Source organism: Anomalospiza imberbis, chromosome 14 (genome assembly GCF_031753505.1).
Source record: "Anomalospiza imberbis isolate Cuckoo-Finch-1a 21T00152 chromosome 14, ASM3175350v1, whole genome shotgun sequence".
Taxonomy (NCBI): domain Eukaryota; kingdom Metazoa; phylum Chordata; class Aves; order Passeriformes; family Viduidae; genus Anomalospiza; species Anomalospiza imberbis.
The window spans coordinates 8,386,433-8,403,276 of record NC_089694.1 but is presented as its reverse complement, the minus strand read 5'-3'; the positions used below and the strand labels follow the sequence as shown (position 1 = coordinate 8,403,276).

Below are 16,844 nucleotides of genomic sequence, written 5' to 3'. Positions count from 1 at the left end.
ACCAAGGATATCTAGAGCTCAGCAGTAAAGGGCAGCCCCCACTGGATGTCTAATCAGGGAACAGCATGGGTTGAAGAGACCGGAAAGTGAAGTAGATTTAGCTGAAATTACAAAGTGATGTGCAGCATTTCTGATGAGTCAGAGTCAGAAACATCGTCTGAAATAACTTTCAAGTGAAATCAAGCTCTACATGCTCCCCAGTTGGGAATTACAGGAGGCAAAGCAGAAAATAAATGTATAAGTAATTGTCAGTGTTACAAATTAGTGACTTCTGGGACTGGGTTTCTGGTTGAGCCACTGGCTTGGCAACTTATTTTACTGTTCAATGCATTTCTTTCTCCATTGATAGGTGACTGCTGATGTATCTTCTAGGAAGGTAGTGGAGCAGTTCTCCTGAGTTGTAAAGACATGAGATTTTTGACTCTGAAGAGTCCAAGGGAGATGTAATATAGAAGGATATTTTGTAACAACTCGGGAGTCTCTGTAGTCTCCCAGGATGACTGACCAGAGGAAACTGTCCCCTCCATCATCTCCTCTGGCTCCTGGGTGGCCCTGCTCGGAGCAGCAGTGAAGATAAACTTTTTGTTATCCAGAGCATGATCTCATCCAGTAACAGCAGGAGCTCAGTCTGGTGGCCCAGGAGCTCTGTTCCAGTCTCTGTTCCTGCACATGAGTCTCATCTGCTTTTTGTCTTTCTGTTCAGTAACACTCATCAGTCATCCCCCGGGGGACAGGCTCTGAAGCTGAACAGTAGCAGCAGCACTCCTGGCACCAAGCAGTGGGAGATGGGATCTCATCAGAGCAGCTGGTCAACCTCAGGTGATTCCTAAGTCAAAGATCCATCAGTCAGAATGTACTAAACTCCTGTCACATGAAATGGTCTTCTGCAGGGTGTCAAGTTCTGCATTGCAAATGGGATACATCCTTTTAATGACATCCTCTGCTGAGAGGCTTTTGAAAGCCCTCTGGATTTTATGGTCCCATGTTCCTAAAATATAAGTACTTAGTCTTTTGAGTTAGAAAAGTGACTGTGAATATATTTTCATATGGAAAATTTGAATTGCTTCAATTAAGAATTGGAAAAATATAATTTCTGTTGCAGTTAGTGACACAATTGAAATTCAGCAGAGCCAACATTCCAGAAATACAGATGTAATTCAGTACTGATATTCACTCATTGGCAAATTCTGCTCTTTGCACTGCCCACTGATAAGATGATACAGTTGAGCAGTTGATGTACACTAACATTTCTGCACTCTAATAATGTACTGGTGAAAGGAAGCATAAATCTCTGTCTAGAGCACATTATAAAATATTTCTCCAGTATTCTTTTATATGCAGAAAGATAGTGGAATTGAATAAAAAAAAGGGCAAAAGGAGTTAAAAGGAAGATGAAACCATCTGATTTAGGCAAAGTACAGCTTAGTAACCTCCTTTGCTGTCACTGGTAGTGGTGTAGGAATGCAGCAGCTTGCTTGTGGTTGTGAAGTGTTTTGCAGTACAGATTCTGGTTCCTGAGGTTCTGGCAGATGGGGATGTGGAGAAGTGGAGAGCTTTTTTCTTCTCTTGCTACTCCTGTGGGTGTTTCCTGTGGGTCAGCTGCAGGGCAGTTCTTGTGTAGCCCCTCACAAAGCTCTGGTGTGTCACAAGGCCTTGCATCCAGGTTGGCCACTAAAGATTGGGAACATGGGGAATCACACGTGCCCAAGTCAAAGCAGGGTGGATGCAAAAATTGTTCTGAAACCACCCAGTGATCTTATGAGGTCATTTATTTTTATATTGAGGTTTACATTGTTAATTTAAAAGCCCTTGATAAATGAGAACAAATTGCTTATTTATTACACTTACACAATCAAGCCAGTTTTGCTTTTACTAGCTACACAGAATAGGAAGCTTTTCTTCAAGAGAAATCCAAAGCACACTTTAAATTGCTTGGGTTTTGTTTCTTTTTGCTCTTATGTCATTTTGTGTTTGAATAACAGAGCTGAACAACATGCAACACCCTAGCTCAACTTTGCAATGTCCATGTGATGTGTAACTCCTGTGCTATTTTGGCATGGGGAAAACAAAAATCTCACCAGAAATGGAAAGAATAGAAAACCTCCCTTGTGGTTTAAACTGTCTCCTTGAGTTCTTAAGTGTCATTAAATTACAGCTAGTTCTGGCATACAGCATTTCAGATGGAGTTTGTTGCGTTCCCAAACCCACAGGGATAATGAACTAGAGGAAAGGGCTATAAATACTTTAAAGCTAATAGTTCTGCTGAGTTGCTTAGTTGCTTATTGACCAGTAAGGAATTGTGAGTTTTGAAAGCTTTGCAAAATGGATGAAGACATGAAACCATTGTGACAAAACTAAATTACCAAATACAAATCTAATTTGTGTGAGCTTGAACTCTCCCCCTTAACTCACAAGGAGCCCTGTTGGTAACAGTGGGGTAGTCATGGGAGAAACTGCTGAAAAAGGCAAGTGTTGAGCTGGCCAGTGTGTCCCAGGGCAGGATGAGGGGACAGTGGCTTTCCCTCCTTTCTCTTGTGTCAGGGGCTGTGTGCAGAGCATCCCTTCGAGGCTTCTTTTGCTTTTTCCAGTGCTGGCAGGCAGTGGGGGCCCACATTTCGCAGGTAGATTTGCAGTTTAGTGCAGCTGTTTGCCGTCACCCAGTTGGGTTTAGATAATCACTTTGGACTGTTGAACAAAACTGTACTTGTGTAACAGTTTTATGAAGGCCAAATCTTGGCAGCCCCTCTCTCCCAGAGGTGTGCAGGGGGCCTCAGGCTCCTGAGCTTTCTTGCTGATCCGCCTGTCTGCAGTCACAGGAAATAGCTGCCTGGCCCTTTGGTGCTGGAGTATGACCAGCAGCTGATGATGTGATGAGCTGTTTCTCCTCAAGAAGAGGGTCAGAGGAAGAGATTAGGATGCCCTCACCTTTTCCCTTGCTCCCTTTCTGTGGAACTGTGGCTGATGTGCAGTTGGGAGTGTGTTGCCAAGGGTTTGGTTTGCTTGTCTTACTCTTGCAGCATTAAAGTGCACCAGTATCAATTTATGTATGTAATATTGCAGCGTCTAGAGCCACTGGGAAACAAGCAATGAGATTTTTCCTTTGCAACAAAGAGAAAAGAGGAGTTTGTCAGCAGAGACTGGTATCTGCTTTGGGTCGTAGCTATGTGTGCTTGTCTTGCTCTCTCACCTGCTGCATGTACACTTAAAAAAAGAAACTTTTTGGTTTTTTTATCCCCAGGGAATCCAGGACTGGCCAAGGCAGAGAATGTTTTGTCCCAGAACCATGTGCAGTTGCATCAGAATCCTGAAAAAGTTTCTCATCCAGGCCAGATTGCAGTAGGTTCTTTTATATCCTCTGACATTTTTGATTTGTCCATCGTTTTCACCGCAGGGTCTGTCTGTGTAGACAGCTCTGTTTTGGTGTGTGTTTGCTGTCACTCATGAGTCAGCCTGAGGGGTATGTGAGGCTGGCTCAAGCTCGCTGCTCTCAGTCCAGGTCTGACTTGTGTCCAGCTCAGGTCCTCAGCAGAGTGTCCAGTTTTGGCTCAAGTCACTTTGCTGTGTGAGATACCCACCTGTGATAGACCAAAAGAACCAGATCAGCTTCCTAGTAAAGCTTTTCTTGCTCTGGAAGTGACCATAACTGTATATGCTGGGACAGTAAAATACAGCAGGTGCTGTTTAACAATGGGTTCTTCAGCTGGGTTTTCTTTGCTCAGAGTCCAGTCTCCTTTGCCAAGGTGAAGGACAGTGCCAACTCCTTGTTAAAAGCAGCAGACTATTCCTCCTCAAGTGATGAAGTCAGCAGCAGCAGTAGCAGTGATGAAGATGACACAAATCACACAAGGTTGGCATTATTATTATTATTATTATCATTATTATTATTATTATTATTATTGCACACTTCTAAATATCTAGAAAAAGCTGGCACGCCTAAATACTCCCCCTCCTTTGAAGTTACTATCACTCATTTGTGTCAGTTGTAATTAAGCAATTTAATTGCATTTTAATGAACTCCTAGGGGTAAATGTTTGCTCCATCAGATGTGCACAGGGTAATAATGCACTTTGATGACTTGCTGCCCTGGGACAATGAGGAAATGTCTTGTTTTAACTGGATATACTGGGTAGTGCTCTTACAGAGATTACTTCACATTGATGTACATTTACGTGGAATTTTTCAAATAAAAAAGGAAAGGGAAACAAAACTGTAAAAACTGTATGCCTTCATGACAAATACAGGTTACAGTGGAGAAAACAAGGCAGACATGACCCTTGATTTCACATAGTCTGTTCACTCTGGGAGAAATAATTGCCACTGAAAAGTTGATTTCTTCACCAGGGCTGTTTACAAAAAGGAGAGATGGTTTTGTAAAATGTGCTGTACTTTTAATACTGACATTCTGTATCTGCTGTGGCTTGTCCCACAGCTGATCCCACCTGAACTGTGTCTCTCTAGCTTTCCAGTTTATCTTGCTGGTTTTGTGACTGACATCTTGTGGTTCTACCTGCCATGTAAAATGTGAATTCTGCTGAGAAATAGTGGAGCAAGAATAGCTTGCTACTCCAAGAGAAGGGAGTCAGGGGGTCACTTGGCCACCCGTGCTGTTAGGAACAGCAAACAGAAACATTTTTTGTCTTGGTGAATGAAACTTCTGATTTTCTTGCAAGGAGACTTCAGTTTAATTCAGGTTCTAGGATTTACTTTGAAGTACATCCCAGGGCCACAGAGCTCTCTGGGATGGGGCTCTTGCTCTTCTGACAGAATTACACATGCAGTTTTGTCAGGTGTCAGGCAGAGATGCCCAGATTTGGAGGATTGTTGGCAGGTTATCGTGTTGGGCTGGTACCAGTCCTTTCCCCTGTGCTGACCTGAAGAGGTAGAATTTTTGTGCCTGCATATGCTCCTCATTTGAATCTCTGAAGTTCATTTTCAAAGCTGAGATGATGAGAAAGAATGTTAAAAATCTTGTAGCTTTTTCAGTGCACCTGAAAGAGCTGACTTTTACTGTAATGCCTTTGTTTTCCTACTGATCCTCTTCCAAACCACCTTATTCTGATCTGTAAAAAGTTTTATTCACTCTAGGTTGTAGAATTCATCCTAGACCTCAGAAAGACTCTACATAAAAATATGGATTTGCCCTGTAGCAATGACTTTGCTGTGTAAGTGTTAGATTGCTGTGATCCTTGCATGCTGTATGATTTGAAGGAGTGGTATCACTGCCTTTGGAACTCTGCATTTGTTGTTTGCATCTCCTCTGTGTCTGAGATCCACCCATCCTCTGGAGAGGTGCAATTAGGATGCTCCTTGTCACATTTACCTTCCTGTGCACACAGCCACTGCAAGAGCCCCTGTAAAAGCTTAGGTATAATCTTGCTATTAACAGAGTCCCTTCACCTTGGCTGAACATCATTTATATTAAAAGATACTTCAGGAAGTGCATCGTGATTGCTGCCAATAGCAAAAAGGATAGTGATCTGACTGAAAGGAGCAGCCAGTGTTCAGACTGCATATTCTGGCTGAAGTGAAGGGTTTGGGGTACTTTGCTCTCTAGAGCATGTAGGATCTGAAGCCCCTTGCACTCTGGAGTGTTTCTGTGGGGCTCTGGCTGAAGCACCTTGGGCCAAGTTTTGTGGGCTACTGAAACCAAACTTTTCCTGTTCTTGCCTGGGCTGTGGTACAGCACCTGATGTCCACACTCCAGCTTTCTGGAGATGCTCAGTAGGACTACACTTGGGGCATCTGCAAGAGAAGAAACTTCCTATGTTCTTGGATGAATCCTGGTAACCACCAGGAGAAGGCTCCTTTCTGAGGATGCTGGACTAAGGGCTGCTCTGTTTCACCAGTAAAGCAACTTCTGGTCTTGTTTTTCTTTACAGTGAGATGAGCCAGAATTCTTCCTCACACACTCAATTTTTTTTGTTTTTAAAGAAACACAAAACACTGGCTTCTGCCAGTGTATATGATTCAGTGTCTTACCTTCTTGTTTAGAACATATATTCCATTGCTGTTAATTTCTCCTACTTTATGGAAAGTTCTTCCTCCTCCAGTGTCTGCAGTATGCCCCTAAAACACTGAGTGTCCTGGAACTCACTTGTATAGTTCAGTTTCCTCTCTTTGCTCTTTGATTGCTGTTTCCTACCAGCATTTGGACAAGGTGGATGCAGGTGTGTGCTTGGCTAGGGATTACTTTCTCCCTCTCCTAAGTGGGATGTTGACATTATTTAAGAACAGCTTCTGTTTTCTTCCCTGAGAAGAACAGGTCCTGGCATTCACCATTGATTCTAATCCACATCTTGTCATTCCTTCTTAGTTTAGTGTGCAAATATTTACCCACTCACATAGAATGGGGAGACAATCCAAAACCAAAAAATAAACAACAAAAAGTGCCATAAAAACTTCTACTCCTACACACCCATCTTAAATCAGTAGGTTTCTCACCAAACCTTCTTTGTTATCACATGGGGCATCATTTAAAAGAAAAAAAAAAAAACATTACAGTCTGCTACCAGTTGGCACATAGCACTGTAGAGCCCTTCACACTGGCTGAATCCAGTCAATTTTACAGTTACTGGAAAGGAGGCAAAAATGTAATAGGCTTAAATGGATTGCAGTAAAAAAGATATGAGTATAAATAAATAAATGGGATAAATAAATCATGTGAGGTGGAAGTGTGCAGAAATGGGGCCAAGACATGTTTGAAGCAGTTCTACTTGGGTGAAAAAGTTTAAAATGCAAAGATACCTCAGGCAGTGCAGGAAGCAGTGATGTACTGGGAATTCACAACAGACACTTGCCTTGTTCTCACTCTTGCTTTTGCTGTCAGCTTTTGATCACTGTTGAGGATGGGATGCTGGGCTAGGGGGGCTCTTGGCCCCAGCCAGTCCAGTAGCTCTTGCTTTCTTCTGTCTCTCTGTGCACTGGGCAACGTTTTCTGGGTTTCCTTTTAAGGTGAGGAAGTCCATGTTTCAGGGACTGATTCACAGGATGAAATTCCAGTGTAGCCTGTCCCAGTAGGCACTGGCAGAGAGATCCCTGACAGCAGCACATGGCAGAACAGCTGCTGCTCTCTCTGGAGAGCAGGGTGGTTCATAATTACACCCCACAGGGGAATATGTGACAGGAGCCAGAAGTTTTGAAGTAGGCACTTCCCAAATGACAGCTTGAGGGACTTGCCTGAGCCATGCAGTGTCTGAAAGATGATGGACAAAGTGCAGGGAGATGAAGGGATGTTCTCTGTCAAGGTGGGGAGCGCTTCCTGCTGAGTGTGAGTGGTCCTCAGGCACAAGCCCATTCAGGCAGATCCACAGACTAATCAGCTTGCTTTTGTACAAGAACCTTTGAGTGTAACTATTGAATGTTAATTATGTTCACATTTGAACATGGCTATGTGTAGCTTTTTGCTTTTTTTTCCTTTTTTTCCCCCTGAAGTAGTTCTGTTCATTAATTGGAGTTTGTTACCAGGCAACTGCTAAGCGGCAGAATTGCAGATTTCTCAAGGACAAGGGTACCAGATGGAATTGAACTGAAACCCCAAAGCACCGTGGCAGAACAGAAGGTAATTTGGCCATTTGTAAGGGGGTGGGTACAGTGAGGGGGAGTCAGGTCATTAATGTGCATGATAAACGCCATATCCATTACTTCTTGGGAGAATTCTCACTCTGAAGTCCTGCTCAGTCATTGCAAATTACAGCTGTAAGTCTTGAAAAAAAAAAGAGTGTAGTTTCAGGTTTTGTGCTTCCTGTAGAAAAGCTTACATTTAGGTACAAAATTGCAGTTCTTTATATGTCCTTCTTCTTGACCTGTAGTAATTTCTGATGTCAAGGTATTTTGTGAAGGCACTGGACAAAAAGCAATGTTATTATTGTTGGTGTGCATTGTTGCTACTTTTAAAAAGTCTTGACTTCTTTTTATTCCAGTTTAAAGTGAACTACCTCCTACTGCTTAAAATATTACCAGAACAGGGGAAAACCACTTTATCTCTCCCTACTGGCTTAGGAAAAATTCCTGTCTTCTCATATGTCATGTTGTGGTTCCTTCCAGCTGTAGTTTCTAGTAGAGGCTTCCAGTCATGTGGATTTTCCCCTGTGATAAATATCAGTGCAGAAAAGATGAAGAGAGACAAAGCAGAACAATGTTCTCTGTGGTTGAAAACAAGAAAAAAAATACAGTAATAAGACTTGTACTGGTGTCAGAGCCCTCTTTAGATATTACTGAGTGTGTTCTTGCTTCACAGATAGGGAAGATAAATCACTGTGAAACTGCTGATTTCTCCAGAGCTGTGGCAGGGTAGAAAGAAAAAGGAGTTTTCTTTACCTCTGGTGTCTCTAAACTTCAGACCAGATTGGTGACCCTCCTGCCTGGGGAGGGAATTCCATTTGGCCTTTGTCCCACCATCCTTGAGGAGAAAAGACTCCGCTTTGGAGAAAGAACTATAAACGGGGCATAAACCAGTATTTCTCTTGTGAAACCAGCCCAGTGTTTCTCCTTTCCTCTGATGTCCAGGCTGCTTGAGGGAAGGGAGAATGTTGGGGTCTTTGAGGTCCACCCTGAGGATGAAGGAGGATGATAAAGAGTTGAGGTTATGTGTTTTGGTGGGTTTGGAGGAAAGGAAAGAGTGTGGGAGGGAGAGCAGGCAGATGGCTGACACCTCATAAATTTCTCTGCTGCTTTCTAGTCTTCTCCCCCCTTCTTATGAAGCCTCCCATCCCTTCCTCTGAACCCTTTTTCACCCACCAGCTACAGCCACCATAAGTCTCCACATCATCTCCAGCATTGCTTTCCTTGTCCCATCAGCATGAACAGCTTTGAAGTGGTTAGGGTGTACCAAACTGCCCAAGTGGTTCAAATGGGGATTTGGTTTGGTTTAATTCAGTTGAATGTAACTGAAAACTGAACTAAAAAGCCCCATACTGGCTTGGTTCCCCAGTCTCAAATACTGACTTACAGATTTTGGGCTCAGTTTTTACATCTAAATTAAAACATAAAATGTATTCCCAGAAACCCACCTCTGACTCCACAGATAATGCTGTCAGGGAAAGGGTTTGTGTGGTACCTCACGAAGTTCACAAGTATTTCCATGGGATGCTGTAAGGAGGTCTGCAGAATGTCAGTATGCTGGAAATGCTGATGCTGCGTCCTACAAAATGTCCTGTTTCTGGAGTAAGGTTTCCTAATTCAGTAAATGGAAAGTAGCCATGAAATTAATGGTGAAGGGCTTCGAACTAAATGCAAGTCCAGAACCAAGAAGTGCCGCCTTCTGTCTGCAGTGTGCCAAGGTCAGGTCTGAAACTCATTAGCAAATCATTTGACTTGGTATCTCTGAGGCTGAAGTTCCTTCTTTTTCTGTGGTTGATGTAATGTCGATGAAGAATATTTGTGGAGGTCTTCAGGAGTAAACCCGGATTTGTCATCTCGGATGTTTGCCATACACTTTGGTATTTAATTTTTGGTTTTAGTCTTGTCATAGGGTTTGTCTTTAAACTATGCATCAGGGAGAGCACTCTTCTCCATGTGCTCATTATTTGTCATCCTAATTAACCGGAGTTACAGAGTGCATTGGAAATAAACTAAGTGTGGTGTTTATCTGTATGTTTTCGTGCAGGATCAGATTTTAGGGAAACAAATTCCAAATACTCAAGAAGGCCTTTGGAGTGTAAACAACCAGAACTATCTCCTGCCAGATCTCCTCCAGCAAAGCCAAATTACAGACTCCTCTGTGAACCCGCCACAAGTGCCACTGACTTGCCAGGAACCTCAGAACAAACCTCTGACTAAGGTAAGAGATAAATTACAGATTGCCTGGATTGAACTCCAGCCTTTTTAAGTTCCTCTATCCTGTCTGTTTACAATGAGTTTTTTGACTACTTCCCTTCTTTCCTTTAAAAGTTTTATATGGGAGGAAGATAAGAAATCTTGAGCTGCCTAACAGATTTCATTGTTCCACTTATTTTTCTCCATCTCCTTCTCTGCTCTCTTTCTTTCCTTGCTTTGTTTTTTCTCCCCTTTTGTGCAAGCTAGATGACTCACCCTCTGCTCCTTGCCATGGCAGCATTCTGGTGTGCTTCTGCTCATTGTCCCTGGCTTTCTCCCACCCAAGCATCATGTGAGGGAGCACAGGGCAGCCCTAGAGGGCTCTGACACTGCAGTGAGCATGGGCCTCTGGGGAGAGGTGTCACTTGAGGAAGGTAACAGCTCTGTCAGAGCACCACAGGGTGTGTGCCCCCAGCACTGCCCGCCTGAGACAGCTCTTGTTTCTCATTGCAGAGCCCATGTGCTGAAAGCCCACCTGCCAAGAGCAGCACATCCTCCACAACATCCTTCACATCATTCATAGATCCGAGACTTCTGCCAATCACCCCTCCCACCAGTCCAGTAGGACCTTCCTGTAGTTCTCGTGAGTATGCTTTGCTTTTGCAGTAAAATGTTCCTCCTGGGTTTTTCTTTTTTTTTTTCTTTGATTTCTTTTTTTTCCTCTCTCTTTTTTTTTTTAGGTTTATAGAGGACTTATTGTTTGGAAATGAAATTCTGAGTAAAATCTCCTGAAACTCACATAGTAATCTCACTGTGAATTTTCATTGCACTGCTTATGACCTTCTTTCAGATTTGGTTTGCTGTGCTCTACTGCTGTGTTACCACCATGCTTTCTCAGGAGTGCCTGAGGAATTTTCCAGATTTTTTTTTTGGTTTTTTTTTTTTTGTTTGTTTGTTTGTGGTTTTTTTGGGGTTTTTTTTGGTTTTTTTTGCTATGCAAAGCTCTCGGGGTGTGTTCTCACCCCTCTGGGGTTTCTTTTGTTCTACCATGAACAAGGTGATTCAGATATGAGCTGTAACCAAGCACTCACATTTTCCACAATAGTGTGTGTCTTTCATTCCAGCATCTAGTGCCAAACCTGAGCCTGTCAGGAGGGAAAATGCAAGGAAGGGCTCCGTTGTCAATGTCAACCCAACCAATATTCGCCCACAAAGTGACAGCCCAGAAATCCGTAAATACAAGAAGAAATTCAACTCCGAGGTCCTGTGTGCTGCTCTGTGGGGTAAGCTGGGAGTCCTTGGGCAGGTGTGTGGAGGGAAGGCACAGCAGGAGTGCCTGGCAGTGTCTGCTAGGCAGATTTCACAGTTGTATTGCTGCTCTCCTGGCAGAGAGTGCTGGAGTGGATCCCTGAGCTGATACCTTAAATGTCACTTACATGGCCCTGCCTTCCCAGGGACAAGATGGCAAACATATGAAATACAGCTGCAAAGGACTTTATGCATCAGAATGAGATAATGTTTTGATGAAGCACCAAGTTGAAACCATGCTCATTGGGAGAGCCAAAAGTTGCATATGTTTCAGCAGCTTTTGTGGCTCATGAGACTCATCTGAGCTGCACACGGGTACAGCTGATCACAGAGCCCTGACCCAGGGGAAATAATCCAAACACTAAGCCTTTGCTGTCATGTGTGTTAAGTACTCCAAGGATCCAAAGCATGTCAGGTCTTTCCATAGGCTTGTCTTGCTTAGTTCCTGCTGTCACTGCTTATTCTGAACATCACTGAACCATAGTTTAAACTTACATGCTTTTTACAGGGTCAGCTTCACGTGGTGTAAACCCAAGATACAACAGTCAGGTCACTCTCAACAGCTGTAGACCTTGTCCCAGTCATACATTACCCAAATTCTTGAGTTATTTTAACCATCTTTCTGCTTCAGAAGAGCAGATGTATTCTATGGGATTCACCCAGCCTTTTACTCCTCACTTTTTGCACCTGGAATGGCAAGTGAATGAAGTAGATGGAATCTTATCCAAAGCAAATGTAGATTTCCAGTTTATAGCTTCACAGATTTTGTGTAATGTGGGTTTGTAGGAATTCAGAATTTGAAATTAAGAACAGAACTGTGTGGTAAGGTGTGTAATTAAATGTGCATTGAGGCTGAAGAACACCAGGTACTTGTCAGAGCACCGCCAGTGGAGGAGGGTGCTTGTTACAGCAGAATACCTTATGTTGTGTCTTTAGAATCTGCTGATTGGAAACATAGATGTCATTCCAGCCAAACACAATTTCTGACATTCTCTGATGTCAGCAACCCAATGGAGCCCTCTCTTCCTTAGCAGCAGATGGATTTCAGATGGATTCACTCCTTAATTTGGCATTTGAAGACATTTTCCAAACCAGAGACTGTTTTCAAACAAACCCTGCATCTCCTTTAAACACAGTGCTTCTTCCAACAAATTTGGTGCCCCCATTATTTGAATGTTGTATTTTTGTATTTGGAAAAGGAGAGTTTGGGGGGGAAATTTTTTTTTTGTCACCTGAGAAGTTCAGGTTCACAGAATATTTTCCTTTCTGTGAAATCAACATTGACTTCAGCACAACTACTCATCCTTCAAGTTCCATAGGTATACAGTTGTTCTGCTGAGTAAAAATTCTAATGGTGAGATCTTTTTTCTTCTGGGAAGTCATCCACAGAGCAACAGAAAAATTATCAGGTTCCATTAAGTGTGATTAAATAAAAATTGGTTCTCAAAACAGTGAACACTCAGTGACCTCTGAATCATTAGGTGACTTATGCAGTATTTTTTTCATGTATCGACAGGGGTAAATTTATTGGTGGGAACAGAGAATGGATTGTGGCTGCTGGACAGAAGCGGGCAAGGAAGAGTTTATACGCTGATTACGAGGAGACGGTTCCAGCAAATGGATGTTCTGGAAGGACTCAATGTGCTAATTACTATATCAGGTTGGTTCAGTGGCTAAAAGTATCTGACCCACGTTGGGTTGGAGGCAATTAAAAAGAAGAATTAGGTTATAAACTAGGTTGAGGAATTTCCTCTTTCAGAAAATCACAGGACAGTTATTCTTGTTAATAGGAAAACTCTCCTGAATTTTTAACATTTACACTCCCATTCCAGAGTGGCTTTGGGACAATTAATTGCCTGGTTAATGTGTAAAATGGTTTGTGGGAAGTACAGAGTGTTTCATATTCCTAAAATGAGCTGATTATCTACAAGCTGCAGTTTGTCACTTTGCTGGTTTCTATGATGGGTGAGCATCTAAGTCCAGTTCTATTAACATATCATGATATAACCTCGTCCTGTGTTCAACAAGAGGTATGAGCAGTAACATGAGAGGCATCTGTATTGTGAAAGCATCAATAACATTAACTGGAGGTTTTCAACCTCTGCTGGGAAACATCTTGGACTCTGGCAGAGTGGCCTCAAAAAATGCACAGTACATACCAAGGTCAGAGGTGTGGGTCCAGCAAGGAATAGCAGCTCATCTCCAATCCAGACTCATCATGGTGGGCAGTGCCAGCAGCTGTTTGTCCCATACTGCCAGGTCCAGTTGTTGCTGGGACATGACATAGTCCTTCTCTCCAGAGTAATCTGTGGGCCCAGAGTGCTGTTGACCATAGGCTGCTTATGAACTAATACAACAAAAAGAGTGATTGAGATGAAGGATGACAAAATAATTCTCAAGTGTAAAGGCATCCAGAAAAGAAAAACAGCTACTTTGAATGAAGATTGACAGTTAATTGGAACTACATCAATAGCTTATTCAAAGTGGCCATTGCAGGACATGCCTGTGTGCCAGGATAAACAGTTAGTGTGATGATTTCTGATAATACCTGTGTCTGTAGAAACCTGTTCTTTGGCCCAAGGGAGGAATTTTAGTCAGGTGTGAAAATCTCGCACGAAGTTTGAGTCACAAGGGAAGTACACTTGTGTCCAGTGCCATAGGATTGCTCCTGTGCCAGTTTCCCCTGTGTGTCCCCATCACTCCTTTCGTGCCCTTGCTATGTTCTCTCACCCTGCCAAGGCACAAGGACCCGCTGTACTCAAGGTCACAAAACTCTAGCTTTTTGTAAGTGGGGGAGAGTTTGTACCTCAGGGAGTTAAAGTATTCTGTCTCTTCTTGCAAATCCCAGGGAAGAAGAATAAGTTGAGGGTGTATTACTTGTCATGGTTGAGAAATAAAATTTTGCGCAACGATCCAGAGGTGGAGAAGCGGCAAGGCTGGGTGTCCGTGGGTGACCTGGAGGGCTGTGTGCACTACAAAGTCGGTAAGGATTTCCTGGTTTTTCCTTAGAGAGATGCTTAATCATCCTCTTTTTGCATCCTGTGACAGTAGCGTTTTTCAGCTTTGTTTCAGGATTGTATTGGGTGAATATCTCATAAGTTCTTTCAAGACTTCCTGTTGTACATGGCAGATGCCTTGCTCCCTGTTGTTTCAGGCAGCATCTCTTCTTGCAGCAGTTACCAGATGATGTTATGGCTGTTCCCTGTAATGGCTGGAAGGAGAGAATACCAGCCATGGTCTGTGCTCAGTCAGTGGTTCAATTTTTCTGTAGTTACTTAAGGTTTTAATTGAACTGATACATCCCACCTCCTTACCTTCCTCTTGGACCTAGGTAACTGCTAAGAAACTGGACCTAGTTCAAGTCCTAGTGAATCATATTTGTAGGATGTCCTTAGGTAGATCAGCTCATCCCTTTCTCTCTCATGAAAAACACAAATATACCTTTGTTTAAACACCCTGGAAATGGTGTCATCTCACTTTCCTTGGGCTTTCAGGCAGCTCATTCTTCAAGGTGAATGTGAGGATTATGATAATTTCTGTCATTTAACTGTGGGGGTGGATATATGGCACAAGTTTTGCTTTGGTGAAGGATGGTGTGTGAAAGTGGCACTTTCTTTGAAGTCAAATAAAGCCATGATACAGAGGAGTGCAGAAAATGTGAGGTGGCTGCTTCTCATTAATACCTTGCTTGAGGGTTTTTCTTTTTGGCTTTAGAAGTGGCAGGGGTTAAACTCAAGAAAGAATATGAAACAGATGTGTGTTGTTACTTTAACTGTGATTACAGCTAAGCACCCACATATTCCTCTTCAGTTGCTCATCCTTGGGTTTGGTGCATTTTTAAAAAACACAACGACAAAATACTTATCCTAAAATTAGGCAGACATTTGGTAGGAGCTTCTGTGTTTACATATGACAAGCCACTCCTGTGTTTTTGACAGCACAGCTGCTGCTGTTTTTCTCTTGGTGAATCTTCTTGTATCTTGACCTTTAGTTGTACAGCTTTTTTTCCAGGTAGAAAAGGAAAAGGATGTACTGTTCTGCATTTTGGTGGAGTTTGCTGATTTTTCTTGTTCTCTGCCTATGTGAGATAGCATCCTGTTTCCAAATGCTTGTCTCTGGCAGAGTGAAAACACAATGCACAAAGAAATCCTAATTTTCAATGTGTGATTCTTCATTTTTTCTCAATGGGCCCAGCATGACCTTAATTGTCTTGGAGAAATTGCTCATCTCTTAAATGCTTACTCTTCTCAGAAAGATGGGAGTCCTTCACCCACACAGCACCAGGGGATTTAACCCACAGATGAGCAGTGAAATGAAAATTCATCCTGCCAAGTCTGAAAGAATTGTTCAGCCAACAACCACCAGTCCTCCAACAGTAGCTTATTCATAACCAGTAGTGGTGGGGTGTGTTCACACTTTAAAAATCAAGCAGGTTGGTTTAGCTGCACAGTCAAGACCTTTTTCTCTGAATAGTGAGGTGGTTTTTTTTCATCACTATATGAAAAGGAATATATAAATATTGGTAACAGTCATTTGGCTTTACTGAAAATAAATGAATTGTAGGTTTCCAGTCAAGGTATTGTCACTGGTGATATTAAACATTGATGTCCAGAATGCATTAGTCTCCCATTCTGGATAATGTCTACCTCTACAAGTAATCCATTGAGATTATTTTATGTGAGGAGATGGTCTTTGATTTAAGCATCTGTCTGGTACCTAAGGAATTGTTCTTCTTGTATTACAGTAAAATATGAGAGAATCAAATTCCTTGTAATCGCTTTGAAAAACTCAGTGGAGGTTTATGCTTGGGCTCCAAAGCCTTATCACAAATTCATGGCTTTTAAGGTAAGTGAAACATCTTTGGTTTAGATGTGTCACTGTCTCTCACTGTCTTTCATCTACTCTCTGCTTTTGTTTGTGGTGTTTTGTATAACATTAATTCTAGCTAAAGATAAACTGAGTATTCTTTTAAAGAAAATGTAGAGCATTTGATGTACTTTGGAGATGGCAAGCATGAAACTGTCACATCACGAGTGTTAGATGTGAATAACTTGTTTCTCTCTACCCCAGCCAAACTCAGCAGGTGCTGTGCCAAAATGTGCATTTGAATTGACAAAGTTGATGTTGATTTCCCTCAAAGGGGGATGAAATTAAACACAGTGATAGTCAGGCTACTTTTTGCCTAGTCCATTTTTAGAATCTTGATTTCTTTTTCAAACTACAAATGAATTATCCAACTGTCCTTGCAACTCAGTGGATGATGGATACTTAGCTCCTTAAATGTAACCTACTATTTTACCAAAATAGCTGTCTAACTTTTGAGTTTTGAGAATTCTTAGGATCCTAAATGTAGTTCTGCAAACCAACAGTTTTATTGTGCTACAGACTGCATTTTTCTTTTTTCCAGTCCTTTACCTCACTTCATCACAAACCACTGTCAGTTGACCTGACTGTTGAAAATGGGCAAAGACTAAAGGTCATATATGGCTCAGTAGTGGGATTTCATGCCATTGATGTGGACTCTGGATCTGTGTATGACTTGTATCTTCCAACACACGTAAGAGAATCCAAAAAACTACATTAATGCCTTTGTTCTTTGGGCTGTGTATTGATGATGATGATCAGGTTAAGAGTTGTGCTATTTTTCAATAGAATTATTAGTGGCAGCTAATACAAAACCACTTTTCACATAGTTTTATAACACTGAAGTCCTGTTTAAATGCTTTTATCGTATTTAGAATATCAATATTAGTGGTTTAATGTCAGAAAGCCAATTATATGGA

At 42.1% G+C, this 16,844-nt stretch overlaps 1 protein-coding gene across 6 annotated transcripts in view; it reads left to right on the top strand.

Annotated features, from left to right (window-relative positions):
* Positions 1-16,844, top strand: part of NRK (Nik related kinase) — a 100,916-nt gene that overhangs the window by 72,077 nt on the left and 11,995 nt on the right. For all 6 annotated transcript variants that reach the window (XM_068204760.1, XM_068204759.1, XM_068204762.1 and 3 more), the window contains 11 exons: positions 704-819; positions 3,239-3,336; positions 3,720-3,847; positions 7,465-7,558; positions 9,605-9,778; positions 10,267-10,396; positions 10,878-11,036; positions 12,578-12,721; positions 13,910-14,044; positions 15,806-15,906; positions 16,469-16,618. In XM_068204760.1, coding sequence (XP_068060861.1) covers positions 704-819; positions 3,239-3,336; positions 3,720-3,847; positions 7,465-7,558; positions 9,605-9,778; positions 10,267-10,396; positions 10,878-11,036; positions 12,578-12,721; positions 13,910-14,044; positions 15,806-15,906; positions 16,469-16,618 — 1,429 coding nt within the window. The remainder of the gene's footprint in view (positions 1-703; positions 820-3,238; positions 3,337-3,719; positions 3,848-7,464; positions 7,559-9,604; positions 9,779-10,266; positions 10,397-10,877; positions 11,037-12,577; positions 12,722-13,909; positions 14,045-15,805; positions 15,907-16,468; positions 16,619-16,844) is intronic.